We start from the raw sequence: 15,593 nt of genomic DNA on the forward strand, positions 1-15,593 counted from the left end.
ATATATATATATATATATATATATATATATATATATATATATATACACATTAAAAAAAAAAAAAGACAGCTTCGGTTTTGAAGGGATTTTTGTTTTGGTTGCATTTAATAAATACACGGCCATTCCCATTTGCACATGACATTATTGAAGATATTTATACATTTGTGATAATTTAATCGGGATGCCAAAACCGACCACCGAAGCCAAGAACGTATAACTGGTATTTAACAGCATTTACAACATGTAGTTAGCACCATAGTGTTATGTTTGTCCAGGATTATTTGTGGAGATTTATTTGTGTATTGTATGATGTATCTACTTATCAGATTTTTTTTTCCCTACACAAGGCTATTGCGTTACTCTTTGCGCAGTAAAATGTGAGTATAAAATGCACTCGTTTTGATTTGTAATTGTTTTTCTCCCCCCTGCTTATCAAAAATCTACAAGTACTTGATTGTATTGATACAATTATCAATAAAGGCCTTCTTCTATGTGTCAAAAGGTTATGTTTGTTGTCTTTGTGTAGCACTGTTAATGTTGAAAATTTAGTCGAATATAATGAAATGAACGCCGAGCTGATTAATCAATGACGCCATTGAGGTTTTTAAAGCGCGGCACAGCGGTCTCCAACCTTCTTTGCGCCACAGACCAATTTCACATGTTTTGACCGACCGACAGAAACAAATAAAAACAAATGATTTAAAACATAACTGACCCTCACGGTGAATGTAGTTATTATAATTCGTCTTGTGAAATTTCAGGATGAACCTCAAATACATGTGAACTTAATTTGACCTTCTGTAAATATCTGAATGCACATGTTCAACTGATCAATGTTCCAGCACTTTTTGCTGTTCTCTAACAAAGGGCCGAAAAGAAAAATTCACAACAGGTGTTTACTCAGTTGACTGTGCTGTGCTGGAATGCTGAGGTTGTAGTTCCCCAAACACCCACTAGAGGGAGACATGCCATTACAATCCGTTTCGTGGTTTAACTCCACTTCTGCTTTATTAAAGTTGTATTGAGTGGACACCACCGGGATCACGCATATGTGAGGCCGTTTCTTGGAATGCCAAGGTGACGTCACAGGTATCGGTTTAAATAGTTGGACAACAACAAATGTTTTATCATTAATTTAAATCAACGGTATTTCCGTGTCGTATTATTGAGTATGTATTTTTTTCTCATCTTGTTGTATTCTTATTTTTAACTATTTAGTAGTCATGAATGATGACTAACATGATACTTAACATGTGATTAGATTACATTCACGCGCTATAACTGGAAAGTTACCTCAGTCGTGTATAAACGCACACTATTTTAGGGAACAACACGCCGTTCCTCCCATTGTTCGTCCGTGGGCTGTCGTGCGATGACGCAAAACAAGCCACAAGCACTAAGATAATGTGAGCTTTCTGGAACTGTCATCATGGACCCGGATTCTTTTTACGTCACACTGACGTCAGACATCTCGTGCTATGTTTGAGGTCTTCGTAAACGCGGGTTTCCAGAAGGGAATATGTGCAAAAACGGCTTGACTTCGCTTTACACAAGCACTCATCTACTTTTATAAACAGCATTATACAGCAGCATACGTGTTTGAATAGTTTATTTTGTTGTTTGGATTGTCCAGGCTATTTTGTCGTTTCACATTTCACAAACACGCATTATTTAATCAGGAATCTGTCGTTATGCGTGTAATCAATCAAAATATATATGTATAAGAAATTTATCCGATTATAAGTTCCAAGCAGGCATTTGACAAAGGAAAATAACTGGAGAAGTGATTGGATTTCTCTCGCCGCTTCCTGATACAGCAACATTTCCGATCGCCATGAAAGTAAACACCAAGCAAGGTTCCTCCCTAAACAACAGACGAAGCTGCCACATTGAAGAGGAACAAAAAGACAACTTGACAGCGCTTTCCGCACTCGCTCCTCTTTCTCCGGGCTAGTCACTGGATTTCAATGTTCATCCTGCGCTTTGTAAGTATGCCAATTAGCCCAACACGAAGGAAAAATGGCCTATTTGCCCACGTTAGCGGGGTGGCCGTGTTGAGCCGCACTACACGTCGACCTGCGCGGAGATTAGCATTAGCAGCGGTTAGCTCAAGTAAGTTCAAAGAGTGTGGAGCGCTAATGCAGCCACGTTAACGTTAGCATGTAGCCGTTAGCGGCGTTCATTTGACACTGTCGTGTCGCCGTGCTTTCGTATTTTACCCCCTTCAAGTTCCTTCGGGTGAAATTAGTGCCGAGGCGAGTGTGTTATTGCACAACCCGCCGTGGTAATTACCGCGTAAGGCGACAAAGTGTCGAGAGTGGAGCTAGCCTGCGAGCTAACGATGCTACATTGCTTGCTATCGGAACCGGAGAAGCAAAGAAGAGGGCACTTAATGGTCACGACTAACGGGCATTAACATTATCCGCAGGGCTTTGTTTTCGTTTGGAGTAAATCTGACACGCTCATATCATGCAGTAATTGTCTCAACAGAACCAAGGCTGTCTGTTTCACTTATTTGAGCCAACAAACGATCAAGATAACGCTAGCCATTAGCTCCGGGGTGGAAAAAAACGAGCCTTTCCTCGTGAACTTAAACGTGCAACGTTCAGGGTTCGATTAGATTAAGTGGTCAGCGAACGCGTTTCGATGTTCCCATGTTAGATTTTGTGTACAGGTGAGCGTTTTGTGCTTGTCTGTGCGATTTAGAGATTTCCTAAGGTGTAGCTGGCGAACGAGCTAGCTGCCTTCCGCCCTTTGTGGCCAACTTGACCCAGGGCACGGTTGACCTATTTCGTGTCATATTTAACGTTATACCACGCTTATATGGTAATAACAACACTTGGGGCAACAGCTGACCTACAACAATGCACGTTTATTGTTTTCGGTACCAAATCTGCAGTGAATCTAGTAGGAGTGGAATGTGTGAAATTCCAAAGATGAATTGATTTTACACGAGACCAGCATCGTCGGACAGATCTTTTAAACCCTATTCCAAATATATAGGTATGATTTTTTCCGAGGCAAGTACTATGAAAGTTATGACCCTTTAAAACGGGTGAAATTGCAAGAATTGCTGGCTAATCTGAATGCAGAGACAATAGGGGTGGAGATTTGAGGCGTGACCTTTTTTTGTCCAGTACTTGTTTCAAACTTTGATGTCTTCTTCATCGTAATCCAATTTTCCACACATGTCGTTGGAAAGCTTGTACTTATGATCAACTTCAAATAGTTATACAAAGACGAGGGCCCAGCTTTACAAAATAATGATCAAGAGCCAAACAGAATCAGCAGATGGCGGTCAGGGGATGTGCGGTTCAATTTGGCACTCAAACATGCATAGAAAACCAGGCAGCTTCTCTGCCTTTCGCGTAGAAATGCACTAGTTGTGTCTTTATAGTACTGTAAAATTGGAGGCATATAAGACTCCGGCATTTAACCATGTGGGCCGAGGTGAAAGGAGGAAGTGTACTCGGAGAGGAAGTTGACTCGAGCAGCTGTGACACTAAAGGCCCAGCGCATTCCCATGCCTCTCAGTTTTCAATGTATGACCTTCCAACGGAGTCCCCCTGGTCGGTAATAATTTTTGGTGTGTAGCTTATGATACTGGATATGAGCATCGAAGAAGAAAAAATTGCACAATAGGGGGGTGGTCTTTTGTGTGCGATAGTTTTGGCTTTCTTAAATATGGTTTGGCACACTGACAAATGTTTTTATGACTGTTATTGCTTGCTTGTTACACACTTATATTCATAGCTCCGTCCAGCAACATAGAAAAAACAAATCCAATTCAATTAAGTTGTATGATTTGAACGAGCTCTACTTTTGACTTTTTCAATTTGAAGTATCTGCGTATCCATTCCAAAGCACTGCTGCTGTTGTTTTGCTTGCTGAATGAAACCTTTAAGCCTCTGTGATCACCTTAGGCCATAACAGCTTAGCCATCCAAGAGGTACAGGGATATCATTCATCACATCCGTAACTAAATTACCTTCGCGGAATGGTTCGTTACACTGTAACCACCTGCGGATACCACAGTAACAGATGTTTGTGTGTGACTCACACAAAGGCGCCGACAGCAGAGATGATATAGTTCAACTTACAGAACAGTCGAAAACAATCACAAGTTATTTTGCAATCCCTCAAGTGTCAAACCCTTGAACTATAATTTTATGAAAAGAGGGTGGCAGAAGTTCTTCATCTAATATTTGTATATCCAGAAAATACAAAAAATAAAATCTAGTTGCTCTTGGCTTACAACAGTATTAAACCTTGCGCGATGTATATGCACGCAGTAGGTTGATACGTCGCTGCCCAACAAAAAGCACGTCTCCACATTCCTTTATTAAATTTTCTGGAAAAAAAAAACAACAACAAAAAAACATTTCTTTTGTGATTGGATCAAAAACGCAAAATTGTCATTTCGGAGATGTGTACTTTTCATTCGATAGCACCAAAAAGAAATACAAATGCAACTTTCGTCAACTCAGTATTTGCCAAGGTTACGTATATGCAACTTGAGTTGTTGGACGAGCTATCAACAAACTTTCCAATTGTCAGTGCACAGCCGTCAATTTAAGCAGAGCGGAAGGCCCTCATTCGTGGAGAAGACAAATTCCCATTGCCTGTGTGTCCATTTCTGTCTAACGGTTTGCCGTACTTTGCGTACTATAAGCCGCTCCTTTTTTTGATTTTTTATCTCTCTGTTGGTTAACTGTCACGTTGCCAGGTCATCGTAGTTACAGTAACACGATAACAGGAGGAGAAGTGCACTCATGTTGTTGCCGTCAGGCTGCAGATCAAAATATGGAAGTGAGCATATCTGACCATTTAGAAATCCCAAAATCCTGTTTGGTATTAGTCCGTTGTGGAATGCTAATATGTGAAAGTGAAAGTTTTGTCCTCATTCGGAGGCAGTAAGCGGAAGGCCATAGAGAATTATGCGTCGCCATGGCCACCTCGTGTGTTTCATCTGCCCTGTACTGGTTAATGAATCGTGCCCTTGTTAGCGCAATGTTCGTTTACGGTTGTTGCCACAGCGCCGCGATAGAGCAAGGGACCGGCTCAGCGGCGCCGGCAGCGTCTGGCATGCTGACGACTCATCTCGATGACGCTAAAGCGACAGGTAGGAAACGCGCTATATGATCTTGTGAGCGTTGGTGAGCTCCACTGCAAAGTATTTTTATAGGCACCAGACCCGCAGATGCAAATACCTTCTTCTGCCCCAAAATTTTATAGCGTAATTAGAGCTGTAGTAGTAAGCAAATGTATGCCGCTGTTGGCCTTTACTTTTCCAGGCAGCGTTGTAGGTTCGGAGCAACTGCGGCTGAGAAACGACGGGGTAGTAGCACGAGAACAAGCTGTATTTTCTGGTTGCCGCGGCAATGTTTGACTCCACGCTATGTTCCTCATATCCTTAAGGAGGTTATTAGACGCGTGAAATGTGTGACTCCTCAACGCGGCCCCAAGCTGTGAAGAGCGGCCGTAATGGCAAGATGGCGGCTTCGATGGCGACGCACGCGCAGTCCTCCTTTTATGACTTTCTTAAAAGTTGCAAATTGAGAGATGAACGTGAACGCTGTTGCCGTGAGCCACCACCGTGAAAAGTTCCCCTGACAGCTGTCAAGTTTGGCTGTGTGAATGTTTAGAAAGCACCACGCTCGCCTCTGATCCCTTCACAGGGGATACCTAAATTCCCCACGGACACATTTGTTACCACCGCTGAGGTTATTGTCGGTATAGCAACAGGCGCCCCCCCACCCCTCCCTCCGCTTTGCTGTCCGAAGGCCAAGTTGGTCTCTAAATGTCAGGAAAAAAAAGAAAGGATGTCGCAGTGGGGCTAAGCAACCCTTGAGCAACAATTTGAGCGTTGAGAACGTTTGCTGTCTGCCTTCTTTGTTGCGGCGAGTCTTCTATTGTGTTTTTGGCCGTTTTTGTTGAACGGAGCCAAACAGGCATTTATTTTTCGTGCTTGTGACTGATAAGTGTCGAATGAAACTAACATTTTGGTTTCAACTTCCTTCTCTGCATACCATTGTTTGAGTTACTTGAGTAATTGTTTCTAAAGCGTAACTGACCAGGAGGCACTTGCATGCTGTATTAATTATTACCTGCCACCAGCAACAATTGCGCTTGAACGTACCCTTTTATGTCCTCGTTGTTTGCGCGCTCACTGGCCCGTAACCATTCGTGTCAAAATCAGATCTTGTCTTTTCATCTGGCCGTTTTAAAATAATGCGCTTGACGCCTTAATTTGTGGAACTTGACATCCCCAAAGATTGCTGCATTCTTTGGCAGATTAACACTTGGCAGGAGAAAAATATCACTTTCAAAAAATAGATGAGGCGCCCCCCCCTTCGGAAGCCTGCATTTATAATGACCAAGTTGCAACATCATCTGCGGTTGTTTGGAATGCTTGCGTTTCAACGCTCACTCTGTAATCCGCTGCAGTTTTTGCAAAGTGTAAAAAAAATAAATAAATAACTAAAGTATTGTTGAATATAGTTATGTACATGATCCCCCTAATCTAAGGGTGGAGTAATAACATTGCAGTCTGCAATCTTTGAATTTATGGCGGGCATCGGCGGTCGTAATTATGCTCCTATTTGGTATCTCAAAGGTAGCAAGCCTGGATCGCAGCCGTTGATCGCCTCACGTGTTATCTGGGACCTCTCAAGCGATTCCGCTAAGGAGTTTGATAAGTGGGTTTTATGTTTGTGAGCGCATGTGTACGTACGGGAGTGTTTGTCTTTTTGAGCTTGGAACGGTTGTGTATTAACTTGCCCTCCCTCCTTACGTACACATTTGAACAGACTTGGAAAGCAGAACGACTGCAAGGAAAGACACGGGAGCGTTTGCTTTTGCTGTCTGTTATCGAAAGTGTCATCATCAAGTATCATTCGAACCATAATGACCGCTTGAAGAGTTGGCTCTTGGTCGGACTCTAAATTACGGAACGATTTAGAATGAATGTGAACAAAAGTGATCCAGAGACTCCGGACTAGAGAGCTAATGAAGGCTCGGTGTCTCATCCAGGTTGACGCTTGCTAGTTAGCCGACGCCGCGCAACGGAAGTCTCCGACGTCCCACAGGAAACATTTGGGGATGGCAGTGGTTACATCATCTGTCAGTCATCAGCGTGCTTTGCTCCAATTGCAGTCACATCACTTGTGTTGCTGTCAAGTAGAAAGTGGGTTAACTTTGTACGTTTACATCGCCGGGGGGTGTTTAGCCTCAACTCGTCTTTCGTTTCCTTGCCTTGACGCGGTAACCTGTCACTCGGCGGCTTTCCGTCTCAGCCTTCAGCGGCTTTCACATTTGCTGTCAGATAAAGCCACCACGAAAGGGCCACCAGAATCTTTTAGAATTCGACAACGTAGTTTATTGGGAAAATGAGATCGATTGGGATCTAGTCTGAATGTATCGTTTTTGCAAAGTTTAAAAAAAAAAAAAAAAAAAGCGGTGTCGTTTGAGTGGCCGCTTCGAATGATATTTGGAGGTTTGTAGCCCACATGAATTGTTTTTGTTGATGGTTTGTGTGCAGTCAACAAGACTGGCGTCATAGCGCGCAGCCAACTAGGCCACTGAGCAGGCGTGATCCCCGGCTTTATCTCGGGCTTGTTTCTTCAATGCCTCTGGCTCATCTATTGTTCATAGCTCACGCTGTCTTCCGGACGTCTTTTGACAACGCCTTAAATGCCTTAATCCCTGGACTCTTTGAACATTTAGGAACATCTTTTTATTCAGTACACAGGTCCACTCACTGCTATGCAAACATGGCTCAGTGACACCTGGCCTCATGCTTTATTTAGGTCAAGCGGCGACAGGTAAGAGATGAAACTGGGTAGAAAATTCAATTTCAAAACGATAGCGACAAAGTTCTCAGTAAGTGTTATTGCGACATCGCTTCAAGAAGAGCGCAGCGGTTGCATTTAACAGAAAACCCGTCTGAGCGGACAATCATTCGGATGGCGACGATTGCGAGGGCGAGTCAGAAGTCGGCGTCGCCATCTACGGTTCGGGCGGTCGTCTTCGTTTTTGGGCGCAGCGGAGTTAACTGGGTGCGAGACGCTAGAGAAAAAAATATGCTAGCTGTTGTAGTAACAATGTTTTGATTCAAATTTTAAACCGTCATACAAATGAGTTTTTTTCTGTATTTTTATTGCAATTTGTCAGCATAGAAAATGGAATTCTGCCACGTGGACACTATTGTATCGCCGTTCTGGGATGTAATACAAAGTGGTGGAAAGCGCAACACTTGCAGCGCACAGTGCCTATCAAGCAGGTGTCTCCAGTATGTAGGGCATAGTTAACGTAGCCTTTATCTGCGCGCTGCGGTCCACGCCGCTCCGACTCCCAAGGAGAACCGAGCTCCCCCGCTCACCCCCCTCCTCCTTTTTCGTACGTCCTGCTTCTCCGAGCTGCGACGGATGACACCCCCCCCCCCTCCCCCACCTTGCCCCCATTGACTCGGCTCCCACGCAGCAAATTAGGCCTCCGGCTGCTTGAAGGTTGCACAGTCTGGTCATGCCCAGCCTGGAACCAGACAAAACAGGAGCCAGACTCTGGCACAACCCTCAGACCGCTAGACGGGCCGGCCTGCATTGGGACAGAGGGAAAAGGCACCGAGACATTACGTTCTGTAACCTACCAAACAAACACTTCTCGTCTCGACGTTTATGTATTTTCCTCCGATCCTTATGGCCCCAGTCCAATCAAGACGGTTTCCGTTTTTGAATTGACGTTCCCGGTTGTAAAGTGGGCGCCGTTACTCCAGACTTTCATGAATATTTAGGCGTCTTGATGAAGTGATGAGTAAGCAGTTGCAGGATACCCCTGCCCTGGTTCCCATTCTGCTCTGACACTATCACCTGTTTTAGCTTTGCGCTCTCTTCTCCGCTCCCGAGATAGCAGCGGCCGCCTTATCGGCGAGCGCAGCCTCGTTCAGCTGTCTCACAATTGCCCTTTTCACTCTTAATCGCTTTCTGTTCTTTCTCTTCAGTCAACTGTTGATTTTTGTTGGAGGCCAGCTGATTTGGGAAACCCTCCGCGAATCTCTCTCACACACACACGCACACACACACACACATAGAATTTGTAGGCCTTTCCCTTAACAGTAAAGCATGTGGTGAGCGCCAAGGGAAGTTCCCCCAAGGGACCTTTTGCCGGGCTGCAGCCTTTCTCAGCCGACCTTTCTCCCAGTTTTATTTTATACTGTAAAGGAGCTAGACATTCATTTATCTGTCCCTGCCATCTGTTAAGAGTTGAGCTTTTAGCCGTGATTATTTATTTTCATCAATGGTTCTTTTTAAATAAATAGGTTTTTATTTATTTTTTTGCATGAGTTAAGTTTATGAAATAAGTAATAATTCAAGGTTTGTTTATCATTAATGGGAATGTATTTGTTACTCGATTCGAAAATGATCTACCTTTAACTCCAATTTGACTTGAGGGGCCTAATGGTGGTTTTTTTCGCTTCTTAATGTGTGCACCTATGCAAATGCATACATAGTAGTTTATACCTTTTTTTTTTTTTTTTTAAATTAAATGCAAGTTCTAAATACAACAAAAATGCTTGTAATCAGCCTTGCGTATCTGCATCTTGTTTCCTGTGTTCAACACGCTTCGGCTTCCACAAACCGACGTACACGACTGTAGCGTGATTATTTGTTTATTTCTTTTTTTTTTTTCCCAAGTGATTTGCATGCCTTGCCGACAGCACAGTGACAGCAGGCTTGACGTTGCGTACAGTTGACCCACTTCTCTGCCGAGAAGCTCACTGGGGCTCCGTAGTCTGCGTAGCATTTTTTTTTTTTTTTTTGTGTCACACTACAGCGCGCACGATGTCCATTTTGCAGCATATAAGCAAGTGTTCTGTTTGTCTTGTATCAGAGCGGCGGCGTCTGAACAAAGCCTTGAGGTCAAATCAATGATGGGATCACCTTGCGCTACATTTTAAGTTTGGAGAGACACCGAAGACTGCAAGCGTGGGACCGGAGGGCCCCGTTTGAAGCTTTGCCCGCCCCGTAATCCTCACCTTGTGACTTACAGCCTGTGAACACGGTGCTAAAGTCCAAGCTCCCTGCCTGCGCTTCCCGCTCGCTCGCCGCCGCCTCCTCTACGTAGCCACTTAAGTTCCGGCGCGCTCTGCTCCTCTAACCCTGCCCCCTTCGCACGTTGCTCCGAGACGGCTCCAACCAGTTTGCGGCGGCCGGGTTTAGACTGTCAAGGGCTTGGCACGCTTGCGCTTGGGAGAAGTGCGTGCGTGCGCTCTCGTATTAGACAGTGAGCGCACTAAAAGGTGTCATCGGGTCATAGCTGCCTCGTAAATTAGAAGTGGTGGTTGTTATTCTTTTTTTTTGACACTACTCGAGTTCTGGTGAAACGAAAGAAAAACAAACACTTGAGAAGTTCAGAGGCCACCATTGATCTGCGAGCATAACAGGCACTTGTGTTGGAAAAAGCAGCAGCGTTTGATTTTTTTTTTTTTTTTTCTTTTTTTTTCCCCTTCTCACAGTCTGCAGTTAACTGTAATATCTGAGAAATGCAACTAAATGTCGTCACCGGCTTGCTCACCGGGTTTGACTTTGTGAAGTAATCCCTGGTTCCTCTCTCCGCAGGCTTTCTGTGTTGACTTGGGCCGTACCTATATGGCGTGTGTGAGCGGGGAATTTTGCCAGGCACAGCACCTCACCACTGTGGAGAAGTGAATCGGCTGCCCCCCGAAAGACTACGCGAGCCAGAAGCCCCCCTGATTGGCCATTGTCCTCGGAAGCGCCGACTTTGGAATTGTCAAAGGAAGAAGACCTCCCTCCTGGATAACGAACGCGTAGTCGTCGGCCCGACCGCCCCGCCAATACGCCAACTCTTTGCTTTCCGCTTTCTCTTTGAACAGCCAATCACAAACAGCTCTCCTGAATGGGGTAAACTGACTCTCGGATAGTCTGTCCATCTTTTTCTTGTTGTATTTGTATTTGTATTTTTTTTTTTTTTAAATATTCATTTTAAGTTTTGGCTTTGTATAATTTTTATTTTGACATCTTGGGCTGTCGTTGGACTTTGATCCCCCACCCCTCCCCCGTCCTGTGTACATCACCCGCCTTAGTTGACCCATCGTCTCCTTGTTGTCCTCCTTTATTTATTCCGCCATTTACGCAAGTCTCTCTTTACAGACCTCTGAGCCAAACAGTGACCTTTTGTTTTGTAAGCGTTTTGCATTGTAATTGTTTGTATTTTCAAGCCGTCTCGCCAACATGAACCGCCCCGCTGCAGTCGAGATAACCTACGAGTGCATGAGGTTCCTCATCACCCACAACCCCACCAACGCCACCCTTAACAAGTTCACCGAGGTATGTCCGCATGGCTTCCTGTGCGCATACATGCATCCGTTTACGAGTGGTCTGGCATCTATATATGCGTGGTCTTTTTATTTATTTTTTTCACATGCCCGCCAGGAGCTCAAAAAGTTTGCGGTGCACACGCTGGTGAGAGTATGTGAAGCCACCTATGACAAGGCTCCAGTGGAGAAGGAAGGGATTCAGGTTTTGGTGAGGGACCACAATGACCCTGATTCATGTATAATCTCCTTTTTGGTCATATTTGAATTATTATTTTTTTCCTTTTGGGAAAGGACTGGCCCTTCGACGACGGCGCCCCTCCCCCAACCCACATCGTGGACGACTGGCTCAAGCTGCTCAACACCAAATTTCGAGAGGAACCCGGCTGCTGCATCGCCGTGCATTGTGTGGCAGGGCTTGGCCGGTGAGTCCGGAACTGAGAGGACTGGCAGTCGAGTTGCGCTATTTTTTTAAATTTATTTATTTAAATGGTCCGAAGGTGTTCATTGTTTTGCAAACCCACTAGTTGGGTGTATTTTTCATTTCAAGCGGAGTTAATCATCCATTTTAAGCATAATTTGCAGTCGCCTCCACGCAGCGGACGTTTTTGGGTAAGGGCTTTGGTTCTTGAAATTTTGGCTCACAATACAAAGCAAAAAAAAAAAAAAAAACGAGCAAGCGCCCCTAAGGTTCCACTGTAGCGCATTCGGGTTGACCTGACTGGATCAATGTTTTATATCAGCGGCAACGTTTGCTTTCCTTTGGGGATTTGGAGCTTACACTCCAGGCAACGGCGCGTTTTAATATGGCAACTGCTATTGGCGTCATCCCTTTCAAACTCGCCGGTTGCTACAACAACGTTCAACATACCCGGGTTATTTTTAGCGTATTTGAGTTGGCCTCGACATTAGCGAGACGAGCTGCGCGGGCGGCCGACTCGGCAAACGGCACGACGAGCTGAACAATAGGCTAGCTGCCGTTTAGCAACGTGCTCACTCCCATGATGGCCCGCTGCGTTCATTCAACATCCGGCCGTGCGCGCGCTTCTCTTGAAATGGGCCCTCAGCTGCTCAGTTTAGCCGAGTTTATCGGACCTGAGCACCGATGCTTCTCAATCAAGGGCTGAAAGTCAAGCCCGTCCGCGTGCGAGCTGTCGGCCGGTCATGAGGTTGGATTGGCCAACTGCGCGCATTGGCTACCGGCGTGGCAGAGTAGTTCACACAAGCTGTACTCGGTTAAAAAAAAAAAAAAAAAGAAAGGAACAAGCCCCAAAACAAAGTAGACAGAAGCACATGATGTGGGCAAGCTAGTGAGAAAAAAAAAAAAAGTCTCCTGACCACAAAGGCACATGGAGCCAATCAGATCTGTTTGGCCTTCAGCGTTTTGCATTCTGGATGTTGTATAACTGTCATTGTTGCTTAGTTAGTAGCTTCAATTTTCTCTTCCTCAACCCCTTTTTTTTTTTTTTTTTTTTGTTAATTTTGTGCGCTTCAGTTCAGACTAGTTCACACCAGCTGCCTTTCTCCGCAACTGCTGTTCCTTTTATGAAACCTCCACCGCAGCGTTCTGTCTCTCCGTTCAGCCCCTTCTTTCTCACATTCAGTCTAACGTTGCGGGAAACCCAAAGGAAATGCCCTGCCAGCATTGAGATTTGACCTGTCCGTGGCTCGTTCAAGGTTTTTAATTTTTTTTTTTTTTTTTTGCCCTCTCTATTTATTTTTCTTCCCTGTTCTCTTTCTGGTGAGAAAGCCGCACACTGTCGTATTGTTGCGCGTGTAGCGCGAACCCGGTGGCCCCGCGGGGCAACACGAACCTGCGCACCCCTGTTGATTTCCCAGGCCTGTTTGCCAGGTTGAAAGAGCCCTCCCCTGCGCCGCCCCGCCGTCGCACCACCGAACCATGTGAACTGTGGCATTTAATCTTCTCTTCTCTTCTCCTCTCCTCCTCCTCCTCCTCCCTCGCTGATTCCCGCGCTGTCTCCCCTCACCTTGCGCCGCCGCCTTGGTCCGCCCTCCCAGCGCTCCGGTCTTGGTGGCCTTGGCTCTCATTGAGAGCGGGATGAAGTATGAGGATGCCGTGCAGTTCATAAGGCAGTAAGTCAAGTCTCTTTATTTTGCTTTAGAAGAAAGAATGCCTGTAACTGGCGTATAAAACAAGGTTGTGGAATCAAAGAGTGGCACGCCACCAAAATATATATTTATTATACTGTATACTGAAAAAATAATCATGATCCGGTCTCAAGTTTCTGCACAAATGAACTCATTGTGTACCTTCTGCCATCTAGTGGAAGAGCTTTGCATTGTTTCGCCTGTCAATATATGTTGCTGTCACAAATAGATGAATGACAAAAGAATATTAGCAGAAAATAACAAATTTCGGATCACAAACAATTGTGTTTATTTATTTGCCCAGTTGGAGATCTCTGCCTATTCTCACTCATAGTTACATAGCATTTCTTCCAGCTCAGTGTTGCGTGGTTCTATAATGAATATGTGCAACTCTAAATTTGGACTTGCTTTAAAACTTTGAAAAACAAGTGCTTAAAAAGCGCAATAAAGGTCGGGAAACACTGCAGTAATGAATAGCCCAAATGGATACTACTACTACTACGGTCCTGTTGCGCCATGGGCACATTACGTAATAGCTTACTATTAGTGGCATGAGTTTGTTACTTTGAGATCAATCGGAAAAGGCTTTGTGGCGAAACGGCGCCGGTCTCCCAAGTACGCGACACAAACCTTCTCGCCGTGTTCTCCCGTAGGAAGAGACGCGGAGCCTTCAACTCCAAACAGCTTCTTTACCTCGAGAAATACCGACCGAAAATGCGCCTGCGCTTCAAGGATCCCAACGGCCACAGCTGCTGCGTGCAGTAAAGCCAGCCCACCAGCACCTGCCTATGCACCTCGAGCGGGAGGGGGGAGGGCGAAAATAGACGGGGAGAAGCGCTATCAGTAATTGTTGTGATGATTTGTCAACACTGAGTCATGGTTAATTGAACAGAGAACAAGCGAGTAATCGAATGGAACGAATTCCGACGGTGGGGGTACACCAGCTGAACCAGTGAATGGAAGGTCGAAGCACACAGACGGGCCCACCTCCCGGTTCTACTGTCAACCACGGCCCACTATTGTTTTCAACTTTAGTCCATCCCGTTGTTTAGTTTTGAATCTTTTGTTTATTTTATTTTACTTTAGCTTTTTCTCCCTCCCCCCCACCTCATTCAGCTACAATCGTGGGATATTGTACTTCCATTTTGTGATTTTTTTTTTTTTTTTTCTAATTTTTACACATACAGTGGTGATAAAAGGATGCAATACGAAATACTATTCTGATTTTTATTTCTGCAAACAATTAATTTTATGATTGGAATAGATTCATGTATCTTATAAAGCATCTTAAACCTATTGTGACTGTCCATTTATGATATTTGGGATGTTTTTGTTGTTGTTTTTTTTTTCTCTGTCACTCTCACTCTCACTCTCACTGGGAGCACCTGACAATGCAGTAATGTTTTTTTTTTTTTTTTTTTTTCCTCTTTGTTCACTTGTTTCAAGTCACTTTCATTTTGAAAGGCTCACAGAGTATGAATATGTCTGCGCTATTTATTCACCAGGTGATATGTGTGGCAGTTGCAAGTTTGGCAGCGGGCAAGGACACTGTTTTCCAATCATTTCATTTTTCTTCCTTTTGAGAGCCATGTCTTTTCTAATATTTTATTTTTTTTTCTTGGAGTGCAATAGTCTGTCCACCTCAGTAAAGCCCACCGAACCGCCGTGACACCCTGCACACGTGCACACTCACCATTCTACATCAGACATGTATACAGGACAAAACTCAGCAACCTCGAGGTACATTTTCTTTTTCACCGTAACAATAGGACTCCCCTTAAGAGGCGCGCACACGGACCGAGACCCCCCCCTCAAGTGGATATGAATGAAAATGGTCAGTTGTATTTTTTTTTTTTTTTTTTTTTTTTAATTGTTCCCATTTTTTGAAAACATCCCCAATTCGTACTGGTTCTTTAAAGATAAAATAAATGGAATAAAAAGCACTCAACGTCTCTTCATTGACCGCCGCGACGCTTTGAAAGGTGTGTTTGTTAAAGGTTGGCTTTAGCAAGTAGGCAGTGATTGATTACTTGACAGCGAAGGTGAGTCATGGACCTCGGTAATCTGTTTTTCACCCAGGCCCGGCTTCAGAATTGTTTTCTCTCACGGGTGTTAAAATTGGGTCAGAGAAAAAAATGATGTATCAATCGGG

The 15,593-nt window shown here is 44.5% G+C and overlaps 1 protein-coding gene across 1 annotated transcript; it reads left to right on the forward strand.

The window, feature by feature from the left end:
- Positions 1 to 1,821: 1,821 nt before the first annotated feature.
- Positions 1,822 to 15,384, forward strand: ptp4a2b (protein tyrosine phosphatase 4A2b). Its single transcript, XM_086014948.1, has 7 exons — positions 1,822 to 1,985; positions 10,617 to 10,919; positions 11,237 to 11,345; positions 11,451 to 11,543; positions 11,627 to 11,757; positions 13,352 to 13,426; positions 14,095 to 15,384. Exons 2-7 carry the CDS (start codon positions 10,915 to 10,917, stop codon positions 14,204 to 14,206), a joined length of 525 nt encoding a protein of 174 aa, XP_085871074.1. The 5' UTR covers positions 1,822 to 1,985; positions 10,617 to 10,914; the 3' UTR covers positions 14,207 to 15,384.
- The last annotated feature ends 209 nt before the right edge of the window (positions 15,385 to 15,593 follow it).

Source organism: Filicampus tigris, chromosome 18 (genome assembly GCF_054856515.1).
Source record: "Filicampus tigris isolate MCC_2025a chromosome 18, RoL_Ftig_1.0, whole genome shotgun sequence".
NCBI lineage: Eukaryota > Metazoa > Chordata > Actinopteri > Syngnathiformes > Syngnathidae > Filicampus > Filicampus tigris.

Coding starts and splice junctions, on each gene's coding strand:
- ptp4a2b (XM_086014948.1), top strand. Junction 11,544..11,626: donor AGGAAGGGATTCAGGTTTTG/GTGAGGGACCAC, acceptor CTTTTGGGAAAG/GACTGGCCCTTCGACGACGG. Junction 13,427..14,094: donor GCCGTGCAGTTCATAAGGCA/GTAAGTCAAGTC, acceptor GTTCTCCCGTAG/GAAGAGACGCGGAGCCTTCA.